This window comes from Carcharodon carcharias, chromosome 12 (genome assembly GCF_017639515.1).
Source record: "Carcharodon carcharias isolate sCarCar2 chromosome 12, sCarCar2.pri, whole genome shotgun sequence".
Classification (NCBI taxonomy): Eukaryota; Metazoa; Chordata; class Chondrichthyes; order Lamniformes; family Lamnidae; genus Carcharodon; species Carcharodon carcharias.
Window position 1 is genome coordinate 35408095 of NC_054478.1, and position 23137 is coordinate 35431231.

A 23137-nucleotide genomic window follows, 5' to 3' on the forward strand; every position below is an offset into this window, starting at 1 on the left:
AACTTCAACATTGACTCCCTCTATCACCAATGTACAGTAGCAGTAGTGTGTATCATCTACAAGATGCACTGCAGCAACTCGCCAAGACTCCTTCGACAGCACCTTCCAAATCTGTGACCTCTACCACCTAGAAGTATTAGGGCAGCTGATTCATGGAAACACCACCATCTATAACCATACACTATCCTGACTTGAAACTATACCACCATTCCTTCACTGTCTCAGTGCAAAAATCCTGCTGCTTCCTTCCTAACAGCACTGTGGGTTTACCTCCACCACATGGGCTGCAGCAGTTCAAGAAGGCGGCTCACCACCACCTTCTCAAGGGCAATTAGGGATGGGCAATAAATGCTGGCCTAGCCAGCAATGCCCACATCCCATGAATGAATAATTTTTTTAAAAATGATAACCAGGAGTACTTTATAATTTAGATTGGAGTCTTTTGCCCTCCCAGTGGTGGGTTTGGTGGTAGGGGTTACTTAATCAGGTGGGAAGGACAGCCTTCCTGCTCCGCCACCAATTCAGGCAATTGCCCACGTACAGGCGTGATCCCACTTCTGGTGTTAACCTAGAGAGCCAGGCCGGGGACTCGTCATGCAGGGAGCACAACAAGTAAACTCATGCGGGGCTGCATGCAAGCTCTTGGGAGGGGATTCCTCATTCAATGGCACTCGGTGCTTGATTGAGATACCCAGCATTGGGAAGGGCCACCCCACTCCCTGCCATCCCCCACCTGCTCAGAGCTACCCCTGTTCCCTTGCTGCCAATCCCTTCTTGCCCCTCTTCTTCCCCACCCCCACTTCCCGCCATTGCTCATTTTTGGCCTGGGATCCAGCAACAGTCCTAGGCCTCGGGTGTCATACTGGCAGCAGCCATTACTTCCACAGTGGTGCTGCCATTCAGTAGAGCTGCTGGCTTCTGATTGACTTTCAGTTCTTGTCAGGCATGACTTATGCCCCCAGGACCCGGAGGAAGCCCGAAGGGCTGCCAAGTGCCTGAGTGGAACAAGGTGCAGCGTGCCTTCCTGAAAGGCATGGGGGCCTGGCTGGCTGTCAGGCCAGCGGCCAAGACCCACATCGTCTCCACAGGGTTCCACCCATAGTGATCACTCACACAACTTCCATCGATAGTAACATTGTTAGAGAAATTATGTCTTCAAATTTATTGCTGGGAGCGTAAAACCGTTCACTTTCCAAAGTTGTGAAGAATAATACAATATTTATTAACTGTTGCTGTGTGGGTGTGGATTTTAATGGGAATTTAGTTCCCTTAGTGACTTCCATTGCCTAGCTATCGTGTTGTCATGTTATTGTAAGAAAGTTTTGCAACTGCTGTTCAGCTTGTGTTGGAGCAGAATGAAAATTAGACCCCTCATATTGATCTTGTCACCAATATTTTCTCGGAGAATAATGCTTTGTTTCTTCCATTTATTTCAGGGAAACGAAGCTGAACCTCAACCACAGGAAGTCACTACCGCAGAAAATTACTTTGAGAATGCAAAGGTGGAATGTGCAATACAAACCTGCCCAGAACTTCTACGAAAAGGTATTCTTTTTGTTTCTTTAAATAGGATTTAAGTTTTATAATATTCGACAAACACATCCTTGTATTTAAAGCATCCTTACACAGAAGTAGCAGGTGTGTGAATTAGCATCACACTGTTCCAGTGTGCACTCCTAAGCTTTGGAAGAAAGGCAAACGTTGATATTAACCCCGTGCTTGCTTAATTGTCAAACCCCTATCCAGGATACCTTTGTCAACGCAATCTCTCTGCATTTTGTCTCTTTCTCCATCTTGTGTCTTACTTGTTGTTTCCTTTAAGAGTAAAACGAAGGCTATGTTCAGGCCACTGAACTATGTATATGCCACTGATGCTTTCCTATTCATAACTGCCAAGCTCTTCTGAACATACAACTTCACAACTGTTTGTGCAGTATCTTAATGCTTGTTAAATGATCCAGAAAGTACAAGAGTTGGAATCCTTCTAAGTTATTGGGTATAGAAGGAGGAAATTATTTTCTCTTCCCACCAGTGGATCATGTTTCAGGTTCACTCAGCTCACCGACATCAGCCAACCAATGCTGTGTCAACACAGGCTCAGTAAAAGCTCAATGTTGGATGTGAATACAGTGAGGACACTTATAATGTTTGGTTTTGTGTGTTTAGGGCCAGAAATTTGATTCAGTCTTCATGTTGTTCCTCAGATTTTCAGTCTATGTTTCCTGAAGCTCCAGTTGCTGGATTCACTGTACTTACTGTAACCCAAAGGAGTATTAATGATATGACTATATGGAATGAAGCAGTCGAGGAGGAACGAGAACAGCTACTAGAGAAAGTAAGTGACACATATTAATATCTGTATTAATGTGAGCCTACAGGAAAATATGAAATGCACCTCAAGAGGGAAAATAAATTTACATCTATAATCAAAAACTCTTTCAGCCTTTCTTCCTACAATCTAACTCTGGAACTTAAAACCCTAATTTGACATCACCGTATCAGTACTACCTGATTTATCTTCTCTTTTCCTTGCCTGTAAGCTTCACTTAACCTGCTCAGCCATAATTTATAAAATTGATGTGAGCCACAGAATTGCTGGGTGTGGCTGGCCGAATAAACGCTCTAAAATAGTGGTCAAACACGTTTACACTTTGGACCCAGGAGGCTTAGCATGAGTTTATCCAAGGTTGGAAAATTCTACTCAACATTGCCCAGAGTAAACTACATTCTAGCTTTGGCAAGTAGAATGCAGCAGCAGCATAGCACCATGCAGATAAGTGTGTTTTACCCTTGATCTTCAGTCTTTGTTTTGCTTCTAGCTGGTTTCTTGGTGTATCAAAACGTTAATGATCTGTTGGGGTTCTGAGCTCCATTGAAGATCTTGGCTACATTCAAGGGATTTTGTTGACTGTGTTTGAGTGTTTCTAAATGAGAGGTTAATTTTAGAGCAAGCAATATTTCAACTGCTTTGTAACCTATGCTTAGCATGTTGGTTGTTGCTTTGATAGAAATCATAACAATGTGATGATAATGTTATGAAATATTGATTAGTTAGTTGACATGTGGATAATAAGTAGAATGCATATATAATTAGGACATTATACCTTAGAATTGAATAAATGGCTATCTTTGTTAAACCAGGCAAACAGATCTCACCCAGAAGCCTTTGCGTATACGTAGGGACATCTTTGAATCTGACACATCAGATTGAACTTTTCCAAACCCTCTGTAAACATCCTAGTACAGGCTGTTTCAAAAGGTCACAAGGACACAGATGCCACAATATGGGAGTATCCCAGGAAAAATAGAATATTTAAGCCCTCTCTATTCCATATTCTAAATGACTTATTTTTTTTAAGAAATGAAATGTTAAAAGGGTATCTCACAGCCGATGATGAAGGCTGAGTTGGTAAAATCCCAGAGGGAAACTTGAAACAACTGTCATGACCCATTTTTACATTTGTATGTTTTGCGATGCAGGCTTTGAATTCATTAGTAATAAGACCACTGTGTCTCAAGAAGTTTTTTATAAAACTAAATTAGACATTTATTAATACAAGAATTATTGTAAGCACATACAAATGTCTACAAAATTACTACTATACTAACTACAAAAATCCCCTAATTAATCTGACTCTCAGTTACACCCCTGGTAAGGCAACAGTAAAACACACAGATTTAAACAGACCCCTGGCAAAACACACCCTGGACAGTCACATTCAAAATGAGTTTCTTTCAGCTCTGGGTCCTTGCAGACAAGTTTGAGACTTACAGGCTAGAGGCTTTAGATCTTAGAATCCCTCCCCCTTTTATCACCAGCCTTCTCTTCCTTTACAAATATTTTCCTGTTTGAATGCAAATTCTCATTATCACAAGGTTTTTTAACTTTAAATCTTCTAACAATAAAACCCTTTCATAAAACCCACTTGACTAGTAAGCTTTGAAAAAAAATAAACACTTTCTGAGCTTCACCTGGTTAGATGTAATATTTCACCTGCTCTTTTGAATGGTCTATTTAAAAATGCAAATTGCCCCCTTTACACCTCACCTTTTATTTCCCTATGTTTACATAATTACCATTTCAAACCAACTTCTTCCATCCATCAAAGCCTCTAGACCAGCTGGCTTTAATCCAATTAAGACGTAGATACAGACACCACTAAACTCTATTTTAAAATAATTTCCAATAATATTATTGACATTATTATATCTTCTTGACATAATATACTGCAGTCAACCTTGTCTGCAAAAGGGCACATTGATTGCTTTTATTTTAAAAAGGATTCTTTACTAGATGGCTCTAGATGGTGCAGAACACCTGAATCATTAACAATGAATTTAAAATCATTAGTCAAATTAATTGGAATATTGCACATCACAGATTCAACTTTTGCTGAACTGAAAAAAAGAGAGAAAGGCATTGACCTTTTTGATGACCTCATCATGGACAAAGGAATCTTAAGCTGACCAAGCAGTAAAGTTTAAACCCCTCTTTATAAAATACAAATTATGAATATAGGAAACGAGCAAAATTCATTATAAGCATTGCCACTGAAAGATATTACAAACAGTTATTGACCAGATAAATGTTCACTTAATAAAGCAATACTTAACAAATAATTATCAATAATAGGTTTAATAAAGCCTTTTAAAAAGGGGAGGGTTTTACACAAAGTGGTAACACCCGCTGCTGATGTAATCCAATTAAATAGACTGTAAGATAGAAGCTTTTTGTCAGAGTTAAACAGAAACCTTTAGGTCAACACTTCTCAGGCTGATGAAGAGCTGGACATTTTAAAGTGAGTTACAGCTGCGCACTGCCCAGCTCATCAGAGAGCTAAAACACACAGGGATTTAAGGTAACACTTTGCTTTAAATATTCTAAGACATCTTAGTCTGTAGCACGGTAAGAGCTTTGTTTAATATTGGATTCTATATTAGAACTAAGATTCTGTTTTCCATCTTTCTATAATCTTTAACGTTGTGATGTACTTATCCACTAGAAGTGTATTGCAAGTTATGGTTCTTTAATAAATTTGTAAATAAGTTAGTATTCTGTATGCAACTTTTAAGAACCCCCCTCTCTTGTCTACTCCAAAGTGAGCAAGTTACAATTTTTTGAAGAGAAACCCCCCTCCCACCCACCAGACCCTTATAATATCTGTGTAATTACAACCTACCTGAAAATTATTAAAGAGGCTATCTGATAATCTAGATGATAATCTTCCATGGGGGAAAGGTAGTTCACTTGCTTAGACCCCAAAAAGGTGTCTGCAGGAAGTGGCGATTTTAAACTCAAGTGAAAGTGATTGTTAAGGGAGTGCTCCTGATAATGACTCCAAAAAGGGGTTAGGGTTATAATCCATTTCAACACTCCCTGCAGTTCAGTTATTAATACAGATTCCCCTGACAGTACCTCACTTGAATCTGTTGGAGATAGAATAGCTTTAACACAGATTGGTTAGTAAGTTGTGACTGGGCCAGTCTAGCAATGGTCAGCTTTGCTTTTGACAGACAAATTTAACTCCTTGGTCACTGATCCAGTACACCTTCAGCCAGATTCATATGCAAATGAACCAAATACCACAGTGATAAGTCTGTGTTAGGTAGGCTTAATAGTTTATTGCTTTCCAACGGCTGGGTTAGCATTCACTTGCCTTTGCAGAAAACAGTGTGCTGCAGGAGGCAAATACTGTTTGTGTGCATTTGTTTTAGTGAACTTGAAATAAGGAAATATTGCTGTGAATTTCAATTAATATCGTAGGAGATATTTTAAAAGGAGAACACCACATAGGAATGCACAAAATTGTCAGGCAGGAAAAGACCAGCTGATCCATCAGGTCGACCACACATGGTGATGGCCTGATCACCATGACCAAATATTTCTCTTTCCCCCCCCCACCCCCACTACAAACCCCATCTCACATCCACCCTCACAGCCATGTAATCTCCTATAGAATAAAAATATCCACAGCCAATAGGGGAGAAACACTCTCTAAAATTCCACTCAACCTGCTTTGGTGATAGAAAGCAGTCCAGAAGGTCCTATTGTCATCTTTAAGTATACTGAGGCTTTGGTCCACCAAAAGGTGATGGTAGCTTTCTACTTCAGGCATCTCTCTGGCATTTCAATTTAAAATCTAGTTTAACGATTGCTGGTAGCCAACCGTATGGTCAACTGATACCGTAATCAGCTGGAAACCTCTTTACTTGCAGGCAGGCAAGAAGAGACAAAACTGGCACTTGAAAAGTGCTGCTGGGAGGAAAAACTGACGGAGTCTATTGAGATAATTAGCCCTCAGAAGGTTCTGATGGAAGGTCATCGATCTTAAAACATTAACTCTTGTTTCTCTCTGCAGATACTGTCTGATGTGAGCATTTTCTGTCTTTGATTTTTAGATTTCCATCACCTGTAGTATTTTTGCTTTTGTTTAAGGATGGTGAGATATTTTGCCAAGCAGTGTTTTCTTGCTCCCGCCAGTAGATGGCACCCTTGCTTCAGCAATACTTTCAACTGCTCTGAGATCAGCTTTTTTTTTACAAAGAAGTTATGGCTCTTAACCACAAAAAAGAAAGTTTCTTTACAATTTTTAAACTAAATTGTATCAAACTGTATCAAACATTATGCTGAACTCTGCAGAGTATACGCAATGTATCCAACTTCATTTTGCAGTTGGTGACCAGTAACTGGAGCCAGAGACACTATCATGTACTTCAAATTCATTCCTATGTGGGGAAAATGAGAGAAGAGATTTTAATTGTATGTAATTTTGATATTTACATTAAAATAGCTTTATTCAGTCAGTTCAATTAATGTTTTTGGCAATATAACGTTAATCTAAAAAGCTTCAAGACAGAGAAGATATTACTTAATAGGATGCAGTTATCTCCAGACTTTAATCTAATATCCCTCTTTCACCTATTTAAAGTGACTCTCTGAGGAGATAATGTTGTGCTGTATCATTGCGCAGTGCCTGAGGAATGATTAATTTTCCCCCTGTGTATTCTATTCCCTCGGGTTGAGAACATGTAATTAAAGCTATTTCTGTACTGATGCCTCTAATGAAACAACTGATCCAAAGCCATGTGAGATGCAACTGCTTTCTGGAATCAGCTGAAGTGTTGGCACCACATTTGTAGGATTTCACTTAGGCAAGTTAACATTTGTACCGAGCGTGAAGACAGTGGGGAAAGGAAAATGGCATCAGAGCCCATCAAACATGTTCCTTTCGGTGGGCTATGTGCCACTTTATGCCCCTCTAAACACTTTATAGCCCATTAAGAATGTGAGATTATTATCCCCTCAGCAAATTCAAGAGCCTTTCTACCTTGTGGTGAGCATTCTTTATGCAAAATGTCCCTGCTCTCTCTTTCATAACTGATTCAAAAAGCAGCACCTGTAAATAGGTGATGAACATTCTGAATTAGTTTGCCAGATTTGAATTAAGCAGTGACTTGTTTTACGACCTGGATCTGATTAGAATTATCAAGCAGTAGATGTAAATCCTGACAATAAATGCAATGTTACAATGAGGAACAGGCTGGCTATCTAATATAACCTGCACCTTTTATGTTAACCTAATAATCAGCAAAAAGAAAATGACAAGTATTAGCAGTGATGTTTTAATTCCCAATTCTATATGTATCTTTTATTAAAAGTATGTGAAATTTATTCATTTAAATGTTTATCCAAATATTTTCAATGCTGTTATGCTAACATTATAATTGAAGGGTTGACATTAATTAACAGTGCCCAGGAATCTTGTCCAATCTTTGTCATTGTTGTGGTTTCTCTGACTCCAATATATCATTTAAAAAATATATGTGCAGTAGTTAGTGACTCTGTAAATAATCAAAAAACAATTTTGTACTGTTAGAATTAGTAGCCCCACACCATGAAGTGCTTCTGAAACAACTGTTTTCTTAGAATTGACAACCTCGATAATCTGAAAGCACAAGTCAGACTTTTTTTTTAACTAACTTGTGACTTAAGTTGACTTAAGTTGTTTATTATATTTAAACAAATATATTTATTTTGGATTTTTGTCCTAGGTGAAATATCAGTTGTTTAGTTGGAGTAAAACTGCAAACATGGTGATTACTTTGATATGTTTTTCTCAGTATCAATGAGAATTTACACTTGCATCGGTAATTACCAATGCACCAAGTTGCTATTCTTACTTTTCTTTGTCAAATCAGTTGATGATCATTGAGATCAGACCCTTTCTCCAGTGGGATGGTGAAAAAATGTGATTCTGAACAGCCCTCTGCTTCCAGCTGCTACACAATGTTAACAACGTTTTAGGACAGAGATTAGGAGAAACCTCTTCACTCAAAGCGTTGAGAACCTTTGGAATTGTCCACCCAGAGAGCTGTGGATGCTCAGTCATTAAACATAGTCAAGACAGGATTGACAGGGCAACAAGGCATATAGGGATGTAATGGAAAGTTGTAGCCAAATTAGAAGATCAGGAATGCAGAAAGTCTAAGAAAAGCAAGAATAGCAACTTCCATTGGTAATTCCAGATGCACATCTGAATGGTGGATCAGGCTCAAAGGGCTGCATTGCCTATGTTCTTATGTTCTTACAACAGTAGGCTTGGGAACAAGCTACTTTCTTGGCTCTCTTGGCTAAGTCACATCATTGTGACCTGACAAGAAAGCAGGTTAAATGGAAACGTCCAGGCATCCCAATAATAACTGAGCTATGCCAATTTAATCAGCAACAATCAAGAAAGTAAATGCAAGGTTTTTTTTTGCAAATTCACCATTGGCTGCACAGTAGATATCCAAGGCTCATTCTGGTGTGCTGAGCTGAAGAGGGAATTGCTTGTTATTTGGCTCTTCGGGAAAGTAGGAGTTTGAATAATTTATATCTACTGGATGTCCCAAAACACTTCACACCCAATGAATTATTTTTGTAGTGTGGTCACTGTTACATAGTGAGGAGGTGACTGAAGAATTAATTGTTCAACCAAGTTTTATTGATCTCGAATTTGAATGCTACAGGCAAGTGGTATGTCATAAAAGATCAGCTGTCCTTTTTTAAAAATAGGCAGCTTGATGTTCATTCCTGATCATGCACAACTTAGAATTATCAGAAAGCAAAGCGTGATTTTCTTTAAAAAATTAAAAAAATAAAGTTCAAGATTAAAAATAAAACCAGAATGCTGCAGTTTGAGTCATTAGCATTTCTAATTTTGTTAGTAAGCATAAAGAGTCCAGGACTTGGACGGCCACATCCTCTCAACTGGAGGAGGGTACATACTGGAAAAGGCACCATTGGAGTCAAAATTGTGGAATACACTATGAATTACAGACCATTAAAATGGAATACTTAAAGACTTTTTTTATTCATTCATGGAATGTCACTGGCTAGGCCAACATTTATTGCCCATCCCTAATTGCCCTTGAGAAGGTGGTGGTGTGCTCCCTTTCTGAACCGCTGCAGTCTATGTGGTGTAGTTATGCCCATAGTGCTGTCAGGGAGGGAGTTCCAGGATTTTGACCCAGTGACATGAAGGAACGATGATACAGTTCCAAGTCAGGATGGTGAGTGGCTTGGAGGGGAACTTCCAGGTGGTGGTGTTCCCATGTATCTGCTGCCCCTGTCCTTCTAGATGGTAGTGGTCATGGGTTTGGAAAGTGCTGTCTAAAGAGGCTTGGTGAGTTCCTGCAATGCATCTTGTAGATGATACACATTGCCAGCTTGTGTCGGTGGTGGAGGGAATGAATGTTTGTGGATGGGGTGCCAGTCAAGCGGGCTGCTTTGTCCTGGACATTGTCAAGCATCTTGAGTGTTGTTGGAGCAGCATTCATCCTGGCTAGTGGAGAATATTCCATCAAACTCCTGACTTGTGCCTTGTAGCTGATGGACAGGCTTTGGGGAGTCAGGAGCTGAGTTACTTGCCGCAGGATTCCTAGCCTTTGGTTATAATAAAAAGCCAGTAGTTTGGGAAAAAACATTGCTTTTGGACATCTGCTGTAAAAAAAAAAAAGCATTTACATTGGCTCAGGTTTCATGTTCATAGAAGCCATTGTAATGACCAAGGAAGAAGTTTAAGGCAAGACAGGGAGGAATCACTACAAGTGTTCAGAGAAAACCTGAAGAAAATGCACGGCTTTTTGTTTTACATCAGGCATTTCAAATACAGAACGGCTTGGAGATCATGAAATAGGTTCTATTGGTTACTTAAGAATTTTTATGATAAATTTATGAATGCTTTCAGTACAAATGAATTCTACCTTGCCACATTTCAACCACAGAAAAAAATTACTAATACACTGCATGCATCCTTTGTATGCTGCAGTAAATCTGTTACCGCAGTTTCACAAGCTCACAAACATGACATAAACAACAGAAATGACATCCTGGAGTACTTCCTAGTGTCACAACACCTTTCTAGAAATTTGATGCTGAGCCATATGGTAAGTGCTAATCAACATAATTTGTGAAAAAAGACACACACAACCTCTCAGTGGAGTGGAGAACAGCACAATTTTCAGTGTGTCTCTGTGCTTCCAACCCCTCTGGTGGCCCGACAGAAGTAAGGTGGTGTCTTTTTACACAACTGAACTCTGCTGTCAGGGCATACGTAAAGTTAGGTGCGATGAGAGACATGGAAGTCATCTTATATGATGGAGTGCCACTGACAGTGGGACTACTGTTCTGAACATACTATCAATAGAAAAGTGCCCACAGTCACTGGAATTCCTACCATATGTGGAACAGGACATATATACAAACTTGCAAGAATACATTTAAATGTATGTAAATAAACTGTACAAACTCCTGCCTCTTTATTCATTATTTTGTTCTTTTTTAATAAAATGCCATTTCCAACATGTTTAATGCCCCTTCCCCTCCTGGGTTTCCCTGCTACCATTTTTCATTGCTTGCCCTCCAGCCTCCCTTCCTTCATTTGGTCACCCAATGTTGCTCAGTTCTGATCTATTTCAGTTTGCAGTGATAAAGCTTGAGAACGTTGTTAATCACTTTATCCTGTTGATTTCACATTGCCTTAAAAGCAGAAAGTATGGTGACATTTTGCCATAATGTTTATTTTGAAATGATTAAACAATATAGATATCAGCAGGTTGAGGAGGGAGACTATGAGGAAATACTTTGTGTATTAATGCAATTAACAGGGTTACAATCTTTTGGCCTCTTTGCATGAATATAAATATACTGCACCTATTCATAAAAGGATGTTTGTGTAAATGGCCTTGAGATTTTTTTTATTATTCTTGTGATGTGGGTGTCGCTGGCAAGGCTGGCATTTATTGCCCTTGAGTTGGTGATGGGCTGTCCATGTGGTGAAGTCACTACAACAATGCTGTTAGATGGGGAGTTCCCAAGTTTTAAGTGAGTCTATGTAAAACACTGGTGATACATTTCAAAGTCAAAATGACGTGTGACTTGAAGCATAAATGACCTATAATGTGTCTCAAAGTGAACAATCAAATATCTTAACTAGTACGGCTTGGAAAAATCATTTGTCAGTCGTATTTTTCTGTGTAATCTTTTTATATCAAAATTTGTTCAGTGAACAGTTTTGGAATGAAAATATGTTGCATAGTTAAATAATTCTGGGTGAAGCTTTTTGAGCCACAATGTTCAACATTGAGAAATGTTGAAATTTAAGTGAGTTCAGTATCTAATGTGGCTGTTGATTAATGACCCAGTTCTGTTATTCAGCTTCAATAAACTTAAGAAAATACTTGTTTTTGTTAAATGAATGTGCTTTTAAACGTGGGGCTGAATTTTTCCCCAGCTGATGGGCGGGCGCATACGGACGCGCGTTCGGCGCCATTTTATGTGGGCGGGCCAATTAAGATCTGCCCAGCGTAACATCCGCATGGAAACGCTGTGCGCTTCCTGTGCAGGCGGTGGTTGGAGTGGGGGGGGGGAATGCCTAAAATCGAGCATGCGGTCTTTTGCGCATGAGCACGAAAGAGTGCACTCATCTCCCTGAGGCTAAGTGCTGCCTCAAGGAGATCGCCTCTACTTTCAAAAGTATTAAAAAAAAAATTTTTTAAATTTCCCTTACCTGTCCCCTCATGTGACAATGACACATGAGTTGGGACATGTTCATAATTTCAAAAAAAAATTTCTTTAAAATTTTTAAAACCCTAAATGAAACCTCACCCCGCCCATGGATGAGGTTTCATGTTTTTTCTACTCCCCGCCGGGGCTCCTGACCTGCCCGCCAACCTTAAGGTTGGATGGGCAGGTCCACTAATTACTTTAAGTGCTCTGTCAATGGCCTCAATTGGCTATTGACAGGTTGGCAGGCGCGCAGCTGACTTTGCTGCGCCCCCGCCTTCCTGAAAATTTAAACGGGGCGCAGTGACGTCAGGAGTTCCGCCCGATGTCATCCCGCGTCATTTTATGTGTCGGCAAGCGGGCCCCGCCACTGCTCACGGACAGTAAAATCCAGCCCATGGAGTTAATATTTTTGAGTTCTCTGGTCCTGTTCATTGAACACTTCAAACAAAAATATTTTCCTGATTCTGTTTTTTTTTAAGTTGACAGTGGGGATGTGCAGGAGTCACAGATCTTTCTGAGGAGCACTAAGGCGGTTGGAAATAGGAGGGGAGGGTAGAGTGGAAAGCAAGGTCACAAAAAAAGTTGTCTTTTTGGCAACAAAACTGACCCATGACAACTCTGAAAATTAAAAATAAAAATTGCATGAAGGAGGCTGTTAATTTTCAACTGTATTTAGAGATGGGGGTGACCAAATGAAGGAAGAGAGTCCTAGAAAATACTGGCAGGGAAACCTAGAAGGGGAAAGGACATTAAACATGTTGGAAAGGCTATTTTATTAAAACAAACAAAAAAAAAAATGCTTCCTGTAAGGACTCTATCCCATTCTCTCAGTTCTTTCGCCTCTGGCGCATCTGTTCTGATGATGCTATCTTCAAAAACAGTTCCTCTGACATGTTCTCCTTCTTCCTTAACCGAGGTTTTCCACCCACGGTCGTTGACAGGGCCCTCAACTGTGTCCGGCCCATCTCCCGCGCATCCGCCCTCACGCCTTCTCCTCCCTCCCAGAAACATGATAGGGGCCCCCCTTGTCCTCACTTATCACCCCACCAGCCTCCGCATTCAAAGGATCATCCTCCACCATTTCTACCACCTCCAGCATGATGCCACCACCAAACACATCTTCCCTTCACTCCCACTGTCGGCATTCCGTAGGGATCGTTCCCTCCGGGACACCCTGGTCCACTTCTCCATCACCCCCTACTCCTCAACCCCCACCTATGACACCACCCCATGCCCATGCAAAAGATGTAACACCTGCCCCTTCACTTCCTCCCTCCTCACCGTCCAAGGGCCCAAACACTCCTTTCAAGTGAAGCAACATTTCACTTGCATTTCCCCCAACTTAGTCTACTGCATTCGTTGCTCCCAATACGATCTCCTCTACATTGGAGAGACGAAACATAAACTGGGCAACCGCTTTGCAGAACACCTGCGGTCTGTCCGCAAGAATGACCCAAACCTCCCTGTCGCTTGCCATTTCAACACTCCACCCTGCTCTCTTGCCCACATGTCTGTCCTTGGCTTGCTGCATTGTTCCAGTGAAGCCCAACGCAAACTGGAGGAACAACACCTCATCTTCCGACTAGGCACTTTACAGCCTTCTGGACTGAATATTGAATTCAACAACTTTAGGTCTTGACCTCCCTCCTCCATCCCCACCCCCTTTCTGTTTCTTCCCCCTTCCTTTTGTTTTTTTTCCAATAAATTATATAGATTTTTCTTTTTCCCACCTATTTCTATTATTTTTAAATATTTTTAAATCTTTTATGCTCCCCCCATCCCCACTAGAGCTATACCTTGAGTGCTCTACCATCCATTCTTAAGTAGCACATTCGTTTAGATAATATCACCAACTTCGACACCTATGTTCTTTTGTTCTGTTGTCTGTGACATCTTTTGATGATCTGCTTCTATCACTGCTTGTTTGTCCCTACAACCACACCACCCCCTTCCACTTCTCTCCCCGCCCAACCCCCCCGCCCCCCCCACCACCACCTTAAACCAGCTTATATTTCACCCCTTCCTTGGATTCATCTAGTTCTCTGGAAGGGTCATGAGGACTCGAAACGTCAACTCTTTTCTTCTCCGCCGATGCTGCCAGACCTGCTGAGTTTTTCCAGGTAATTCTGTTTTTGTTTAAAAAAAGATGTACACTGATCGATCAGCAGTGTTCTGAAACCCTGCCTTCACCAAAAACAAGTACAGCAACCAGATGAAATAAAACCAGAAAGTGCTGAACATGTTCAGCAGGTCAGACAGCATCTGTGAAGAGAGAAACAAAGTTATCATTTCAAGTCAATGATGACATGTTTCTCTCGTCACAGATGCTGCCTGACTTGCTTAGTATTTCTAGCATTTTCTGTTTTAACTTCTCAGAAACCAACATATATTTGGAGAGGGAAGAAGAAGCTGAGAAACATTTGCTCCATGGTGATAAATCTGCAGTCAAACTCAAACAAAGCTTTTTAATAGATCAGAAACTTTTGTGATTGAAAAACATAAATCAAGGACTCTTGGAATATCTTATAGCAGTGCCACCTATAGGCGGTTGCGAATATAACTTGTGGACACAATTAAAATGAAAATGCCGTAGGAATGTTCGCAGGTTGTATGATATATCAATCTTAATGCTAGTTAATCTCTTATTTTGTTGCACACAGGGAATCAAGACCAAGTATAGCCTTGAGGTTAAGCAGCTTTGAAGGTTTGGGGGATAATTGCACCGTTCATATAGATAATATTCGGTCCCTATTTTGAAGTCATGTATTCTGTTTTATGACCACAACTGATATTAAATGCATACGGGCCATACTGGATTTTTCTTCGTATTCTTAAAATACTCAGCAGCAAGAAGCTCAGTAACACTTTTGGCATTTTAAAAAAAAAATTAAAAGTAAAAGTTTTATTAACAAAAAGAAAAGAAAACTGAAGCACACAAGATTACAGTTACACAGTTGAAATTAGTCTTATAAAACATTCCCACAAAAGACTCTCTGCTTGGCCAGACCTACAAGTAAACACCTACCAGGCAATTTTCCCTTTTAGCTGTTTAACTATAAAAATCTAGTAATATTACCCAAGGGAAACTGCTGTAGCTTTAATAAAGGCATGCCACACAACCTCTTAAACTTTCTTCCACTCTGCTGTGGAAACCCAAGACTTCAGAACAAACGTGCTTTTTGCAGCCCAAGACTTTTCTGGCTTGACTGGATGGCTGATTCAAATTGCACCTTCTCCCAGCCTAGAGCTGTTTCCAGAAGAGCACCCTCACACAGCCAACACCCACAGCAAACCGTTAAGCTCTCCACAGTAACTCTAAAATACCTTTTTATCCTATTCATCTCGGGTTCCATTGTTCTCACACCTCTCTGAAACTCAAATCCTTCCAAAAATGAAATCTTTCCATGTTCCTATTTTGTCCCTGCTTTTGAGTCAGTAAAATGCAATATACCCTTTTCTGTTTACCTATGGAACCCCTGTAAAATGCAAAAACATTTCTTGTCACCTCTGACTTTCCTTTGATATTCAAACGAGCTCTCTCAACTTAACTAAAAATGAAAATGTTAGATCCAACCTATTTACTTGTACCACAAACCACCATAATATCTTATTACAAATGCATAAACCTAACACCTCTATCCTTTCATGCCTTAAACCTCCCAGACAACTTGTCCGTAGTAACCTTTCCCCAGCTTAATTAAATATTTGCACGCACACACACACACACACACACACAGCCTTCACAGAATAACAAATATTACCAAAAATATTAAAAACAAATAATATCCAATCTCATATCTGTTGCAGTATATTTAATCAATATTTTTTAATATATATATTTCTGTTTAAATAGCAAAAATAGGGAACACACAAGTCAAATTGGTTGGAACACAGGGCTTTTTGCACATTGTAGACTGGGAAGTGTACTACTGAGACAATGCAATGCCACCATTAGTTGGAGGTTTTCTAAAATTTATTCATTGGATCTATGCCACGCTGTCAGGCACATTTATTTGCCCATTTCTAGGCTTTCTCCTTAAACTACTGCAGTAAGCTGTGCTGATGATGTTCCCATGATACAGTAATGAAGGAATTCCAGGCTTTTGAAGCAGCAATAATGAAAGAATGGTGATAATACATCCAAGTATGAAGGTATATGGCTTGCTGTTGATGGTCTTCCCATCATCTTGCTTCTCTTGTTGTTCGAAGGAAGCTCACTAAGTTGCAACAGTGCACCCTATAGCTCTTTCATACAGTAGCCACATTATGTGAGTGATGGAGGGAGTAAATTATGCAGTGGGAGGAGCACCCCTCAAATGCACTGGATGACATCAACAAACTTATACAGGCACTTCCAACATAAATGGATGTGTTGGAACTTGTAATGCACAGCATATGAGGTTTTGTAGACCATATATTTATATAGCAAATAAGGATGCAAGAGATATCTGTTGTGCAAACTTTGAGGAATAGCTGTGGTCTTTCTTGTCTTTATTTAATGGGAAAAAGAGCAGTTAACATATATATAAGTGCGTTGTAATATAGAAAATAACTTAGCTGTCAACCAAGACATTTCCAATCTATTCTTCTGTGTTTTGAGATACAATGTTGCTTTAGAGGTGGGTTTCTTTCATGATATTAGTGATCTTCACAACTATATACTTATCCTTTTCAATGCTGCTTTGTGCCCTTTCCCTCAAAATATATATTTGTCTTTGTGTATATTTGAAGATGTAATAGAATGATGAACTTCCAGATTATTTATAAGTCAGGCAAGATGCAGAATAAAGCTCTCTGTTCTGCCTGAGAATTTCCCTTAACCACAAGCTCAGAAACTCAAAACGAATCAATTTGATGACAGGAGATATTGAATTGTCAGTTGTAAATATAATGTGATATCTTGTACAGTAGGGCCTGGACTCAGACTGCCTGTGTAACATTTACATAGGACTTTCTCAATCCAAGAGAGGAGAATCTTTGTCTTAATCCTGTTTTAGATTTACAGGCTTGTGTCCCAGCATAGAGCTGTAATTTTACCCAATGCAACCATTTATTAACCGACAAGCTCATAAATGATCAAAAGTACAGTTTCTCAATTTTCTATCCTTTATTTTGGATGTTTTTCTTTGGTTCTAATCAATTAGTTAACGGCCCATAATGCATGCACATCCTTTCCCTAAAGGAAATAATAAGAGCCAAGATTAGTCCAGGACAAGATTGGGTTGCATAGGTTTAAGTGCAGTCTTAGACTGTCAAGGGAATTCGCCTTTGATCTGTTCTCTTTATTCTTTCCGCCCCCACCCCCACTCTAGTTTCCTTAGATAGCAAGATATCCAAATGGTGAGCAAGTGCAAGTAGATAATCTGTCAGAAATATAAACACTGAACAGCATGGCTGGACCTCATCTTGAATAGTAACAGTTGACAGTCCATCAAATTTTGTCAAACTTCAATCTGACTAAAGACGTTTTTAACAATTATTTGATGTTCTGTGGTGAATAATTGTCCAGTATAGTCGCTAGTGTTGTTAATCACCCAGACTCTTAGGTTTGGTCCTATTCTTTATTCTTGTACTGGGAACTTTATCAATATGTTTGGATTTTGCAAGCCTCAGCAATTCAGGCAAGCCTGTGTTTACAATGTGACAGTCAATGTTGCCCAGCGTCTGCAAGGCAAATTAAGCCCCGTCATTTGTCACTATTGATTTTTCTACTAAGTGATTTTAATTACATTGAAATGAACATTTCTAGCGTTAATCCTCATGTACTCTATATCCATTTATTTTAAGCTGTGAGACTGCGGGGGGAGCTTTGTCCACCAGAGCTTGAATTTATTAATTTCCCACTTACTGATGAAAAGTTATAATTAACAAAATCAAATGCATTTGTGTTCGTAGCTTTTGTTTTAAAGGGATTTTGTTTTTAACCAAATAATGGTTATTTATTTTACAGTTCATTAATGGTGCCAAGGAAATCTGCTATGCACTTCGTTCAGAAGGTTACTGGGCTGACTTTATTGATCCATCCTCAGGCCTCGCAGTAGGTATCCTCCCAGCAATTATTGTTTAATTTGTTCCTTATAAAGCTGTTTGGGAAATGAAAGCTTAACAATTAATGATTTTCTTTATGATGAAGATATTTTTCATTGTTTTTAAATTAAGCATTTTTTTAGGGTAAAAGTTTATCTTTAGTGGTTTTTTTCACCTGGTTTCAAACTTTCTTATGGGAGCTTGTCCTCATGACAGAGATTTACAAAATTTCAATTTTCTTGTGTTCCCACCCAGAGATTTAAACCAGAGGTCTGAAATGACTGAGCAGATATCTTGTTACAAGGTCCCTAACTGCTGTAATGTCTTGTATATATGATGGAAATTTAAGCAACCCAAGGGGTTTCTAAAAATTGTGAAAACACACAAATTAGGTGTAGGGCATTTGGCCCCCGAGCCTGCTCTGCCATTCAATAAGGTCATGGCTGATCTGATTATGGCTTCAGCTGCATATTTCCTGCCTGACCCTCATACCCTTTGACTTCCTTGTTGGTCAAGAATCCATCTACCTCTGCTTTAAAAATGCTCAATAAAATGGGCTGGATGAAAGAGAAAAGCAACGTGCATTACATTTAGACAAGGATGAAATCTTGACTGTGAAGAACAGCCATAATACCACTGTTCTTTGTATCGAAATGAATAGATTTTAATGTGACAATAGAATTGGTTGTGCAGTGGCAGGTAATGGGCTGGATTTTCATTCTGCGACAGAAGCTGGTTCAGAGGCGGGCATGCTGACAATTTCATGCCATCGTCTAGCATGCCGATATGCCAACGTATTCCCACCTCCAGCCTATTTCCAAGGAGGTGGCTTCAGGGGGTGATGACTACCTGTCTGCCAAAGGCAGATAACTAATCAGGCCAGTTAAAATGCCAGTTGTGGGCATTTTCACACATCATCTGGATTTTCCAGATGGAAGGCAGCTCCCTCGATCTGGCTAGAGCCCGTGGATGGCATGTTGGCAGTTCCCTGGCAGTAGGTTGAACAGGGCAAAGGTGCATCCTGCAAAAAAAAAACCAGCATAGATCACAGGCCATCCTGTGGAGGGGCTCCTTCTCTGCGATAATGATCAGGCAGATGTAAGCATATTGTTTTTGAAACATTTTTAAGTCTTCCAAGGGGTGCCTCCAACTTGAGGCACCCTCTCAGCCTCCCACCTAGAGCAGGAATGAACATCTTTCCCAGTGGAGTTAGTGGCTGCCAAGAGTCTTGAGCTCTCCCAATGGCCCTCCTGGCTGCAGTGCCCACCCCTCTCCCCCACCGCCATTTTTATTTGAATGGGATTCCCAGATAAATTAGCCCTCAATAATTTCCTCCATGGTCTTGTCATAGCCACTTCCAGTTCCTGACCTGAAATTCGACCCAAGGCCGGATCAGAACCCTAGAATTATAATTCAGCCCGACATATTTCTGAAGCCAACATGCTAATCATAGAAACATATCCATATTTTGAAGGCTTCAAAAGCATAAAGAATAGAATATATAAATAAAAAATTAAATCAAGATTTCAGCAGGTAAAAAGTAGCAGTGATCTGCCTAAGGTTAGGTCCTCTGCTCATTTTTCCACTCATAACAGTCTTGCGCTTTCCTCTACAGTTGCTCGGAGAAGCCTCCCAGTTTGAACTTCTGTGAGCAGTCCACCTGGGGAAAAGAGTACATGAGGTGGTTTCCCATTGCCTTCCTCGTGTATGCTTAAAGGAAACACAAGTCCTGTTTCTGAAGAACCTGGCTGTAGGCAGGCCATTGTTCCTCAAGGCTCTAGCTCTTTTGCCAACACCTAAAATTCACTGATTTGCCATTTGCTATGCTGACCATGGAACCCTTACCTGGGCCTTGGACGACTCGCAAAGAGTTGGGGACAACCACCTCAAAAGACCCTGCTACCTCATAGATCAAAATAAAACTTTACAAGTCATCTCAATATCTAGCCTTGTTCATATCAAAGATGTATGACCACATCAGACAGGAAGCTTTCTTCTTTTAGTAACTAATTTGGTGCAGTCTCTTGTGTTGAATATTGCACTTTTAATTTTGTGGCGGAATTGGTCTATCAATCTAAATTGGTCTATCAAAAGTTTAAATATACCAGCCTTACATCCAGGTTGCATGTTTAGCAATAACAGATTTGTTTATTGAATATCATTTCACTTCAAATAATCAAAGATTGATTTAAATAATTGTAATATTTTACTTCCATTTCTTCCAGTATTTTGGATCATACACAAATAACACACTGTTTGAAACAGATGAGCGCTATCGGCACCTTGGCTTCCGCGTTGAGGATCTTGGCTGTTGTAAAGTTATCCAGCACAAGCTTTGGGGGACACATGTGTTTGTTGGAAGTCTTTTTACAAATGCACCTACAGATTGCCTAGTAATGAAGAAACTGCAAGGGAACAACCTGCCTTGATTTCAGTCACATTTTTAATTCTGAGAGGAAGCCAAAAGCCTGGTTAAAAAGCTCTATTTTATTGATGCATTCTGGTTGTTCATAGGTATGTAGTTAAAGAAGAAAACTATAAGATGCTGAATATATCAGTGCTATTTATTTTAGTTTACCTCTAATGACATTGTAAAAGACTGATCATGAAAAATATTGCTGGGATATGTTCACTGGTATTCTATATAAAGGAAATGTCACTAAAGTGATCTGTATCAGCGGTGCTCTTAAAAACATTTTAGAACTGTTTACTGATGATATTTGGCTCATGTGTTCTGTGGTTTGGGCCAATTTCAGTGAGGCAGCTTATCTCAGTTTAGCAGATAATAAATTACATTTCCTAAAACTCAATAGTACAGACATGATTGATTCTTTCCAATTTTTGTTAAGTGACTTTTAAAGGAAAAAAAGAAAGACTTGTATTTGTATAGTGCCTTTCATGACGCCAGAATGTCCTAAAGCACTTCACAACCAATGAAATACTTTTGGAGTCTGGCCACTGTTGTAATGTAGGTAACATGGCAGCCAATTTGTGTACATCAGACTCTCTCAAACAGCAATGTGATGATGACCAGATAATGTTTTTAATTTAATTATGTTGTTTGAGGGATAAACATTGGCCAGAGAGAACTCCAAAACCCTTCTTCAGAATAGTACTGTAGAACCTGATGGCAGATGGAGCCTCAGTTTACTGCCTCATCCGACAGACGGTGCCTTCAACACTACAACATGCCCTCAGTACTGCGCTGGAGTGTATGGGTGGCTTCATGACTGCCCAACAAATTAACCAGCTGGCACAGAATGGTGTAAAACACAGAAAAAGTGCATTTTATCGAGGGGAAAGCTTTCTAGAGCAAGGTATCATGTGGAAAATGGCACAAAGACAGCAGCAGTGTCAAGAGAAGAATAACAAGCAAAGCAGTGAGTGAAACACTGCGAATTTACCACTGTCAAGACCATTTGTGCTTCCAAACCCATAACATGTTGCTGATAATGGATGAGAGGGTTTCAAGCTCCATGGCACTGAAGATTTCTGATAAATAAAGTACTGTTTAATTGGATTTTTACACGGAATAGTAAATTCTGTAGATTTTTGTTTTAAAAATGTCTTTCTGTACCCAGTAAAATATGTAATTACCTTTTTTCCTTGGAATAGAAGTGAGGAAGGTGAGTGGACTGAAATCATGCCGTGGGTGCGACAGGGTTTCTTTTCGGAAATGTTAGTACTAAGCTGAATTTTACAGGGTTCTGCCATGTGAAAAGCACCCAAATTGTAAAGCTGTTACCCTTTCTTTGCTGAGTTCCACCTGATCAAATCTGTTTTCCCTAGCTATCAACAGGTAAAGTCAAGGAACAGATCTGTTCTGCCATTCACAATGCACAGTTATTACTGTCATCTATAAAGTTACAAGCAGAGCTAGAGCATTGGCTTGTGTACCTCACTGTACCTTGTGAAATGATTTTGGTGTAACCACAGTGAGTGGATTAATGCTTACGCTGGTGTTTATAAAACAGGTCACAGTTGCTGGTGTTAGTGCAGTTTTAGAAACCAAACTTCTTGTGTCAACTGTTTCCAACAAACTTGCTACAGCTTACTCTTCAAGCATCCAAACAAGTATAATTTAAATTCGGCACCTTTGCTGTAATGAAGTGCCGCTGGCAGCTGCAGTCTGTGGCATTCCTGTAATAAATAGTCCAACCTATGCAAAGCCAACAGCAGCAGAGATGTTTTTCTATTCTCCCACAGGACGTAAGCGTAACTGGTTAGGTCAAGTTTTTATTGCCCATCCCTAATTGTCCTTGCGAAGGTGGTGGCAAGCCGCGTGCGTGAACCATTGCAGTCCATGTGGTGTAGGGACACCCACACTGCTGTTAGGAAGGGAGTTCCAGGATTTTGACCCAGCAACAGTGAAGGAACGGCAATGTAGTTCCAAGTCAGGATGGTGTGTGGCTTGGAGGGAAACTTGCAGATGTTGGTGTCCCAATGCACCTGCTGCCCTTATCCTTCTAGGTGGTACAGGTCATGGGGTTGGAAGGTGCTGTCAAAGTAGCCTTGGTGAGCTGCATTACGTCTTGTAGCTGGTACACATTGCTGCTGCTGTGCGTCAGTGGTGGACGCAGTGGATTTTGAAGGTGGTGGATAGAGCGTCAATCAAGCAGGCTGCTTTGTCCTGGATGGTGTTGAGCTTATTTAATGTTGTTGGAGCTGCATTCATCCAGGCAAGTGGAGAGTGTTCCATCACACTCCTGGCTTGTGCCTTGAGGATGGTGGGCAGGCTTTGAGGAGTGAGGAGGTGAGTTATTCTCCACAGAATTCCCAGCCTGAGACATGCTCTTGTAGCCACAACATTTATATGGCTGGACCAGTTCAGTTTCTGGTCAATGGTAACACCCAGGATGTTGATAGTGGGGGATTCAGTGATGGTAATGCCATTGAATGTCAAGGGGAGATGATTAGATTTTCTCTTGTTGGAAATGGTTATTGCCTTGCACTTGTGTGGCACAAATGTTACTTGCCATTTATCAGCCCAAGCCTCAATATTGTCCAGGTCTTGCTGCATATGGTCACAGACTGCTTCTCAGTATCTGAGGAGTCATGAAT

At 40.1% G+C, this 23137-nt stretch overlaps 1 protein-coding gene across 4 annotated transcripts in view; it reads left to right on the forward strand.

Annotated features, from left to right (window-relative positions):
- mmadhcb (metabolism of cobalamin associated Db) overlaps positions 1-20886 on the forward strand; it is a 39582-nt gene extending 18696 nt beyond the window's left edge. For 2 of the 4 annotated variants that reach the window (XM_041200764.1, XM_041200765.1), the window contains exons 5-8: positions 1437-1545; positions 2205-2335; positions 18000-18086; positions 20302-20886. In XM_041200764.1, coding sequence (XP_041056698.1) covers positions 1437-1545; positions 2205-2335; positions 18000-18086; positions 20302-20505 — 531 coding nt within the window. In that variant the 3' untranslated portion in view covers positions 20506-20886. Of the gene's footprint in view, positions 1-1436; positions 1546-2204; positions 2336-6216; positions 7673-17999; positions 18091-20301 lie in introns of those variants that run through there. The other 2 variants (XM_041200766.1, XM_041200767.1) reach the window with 2 other exon arrangements.
- Positions 20887-23137: the final 2251 nt, after the last annotated feature.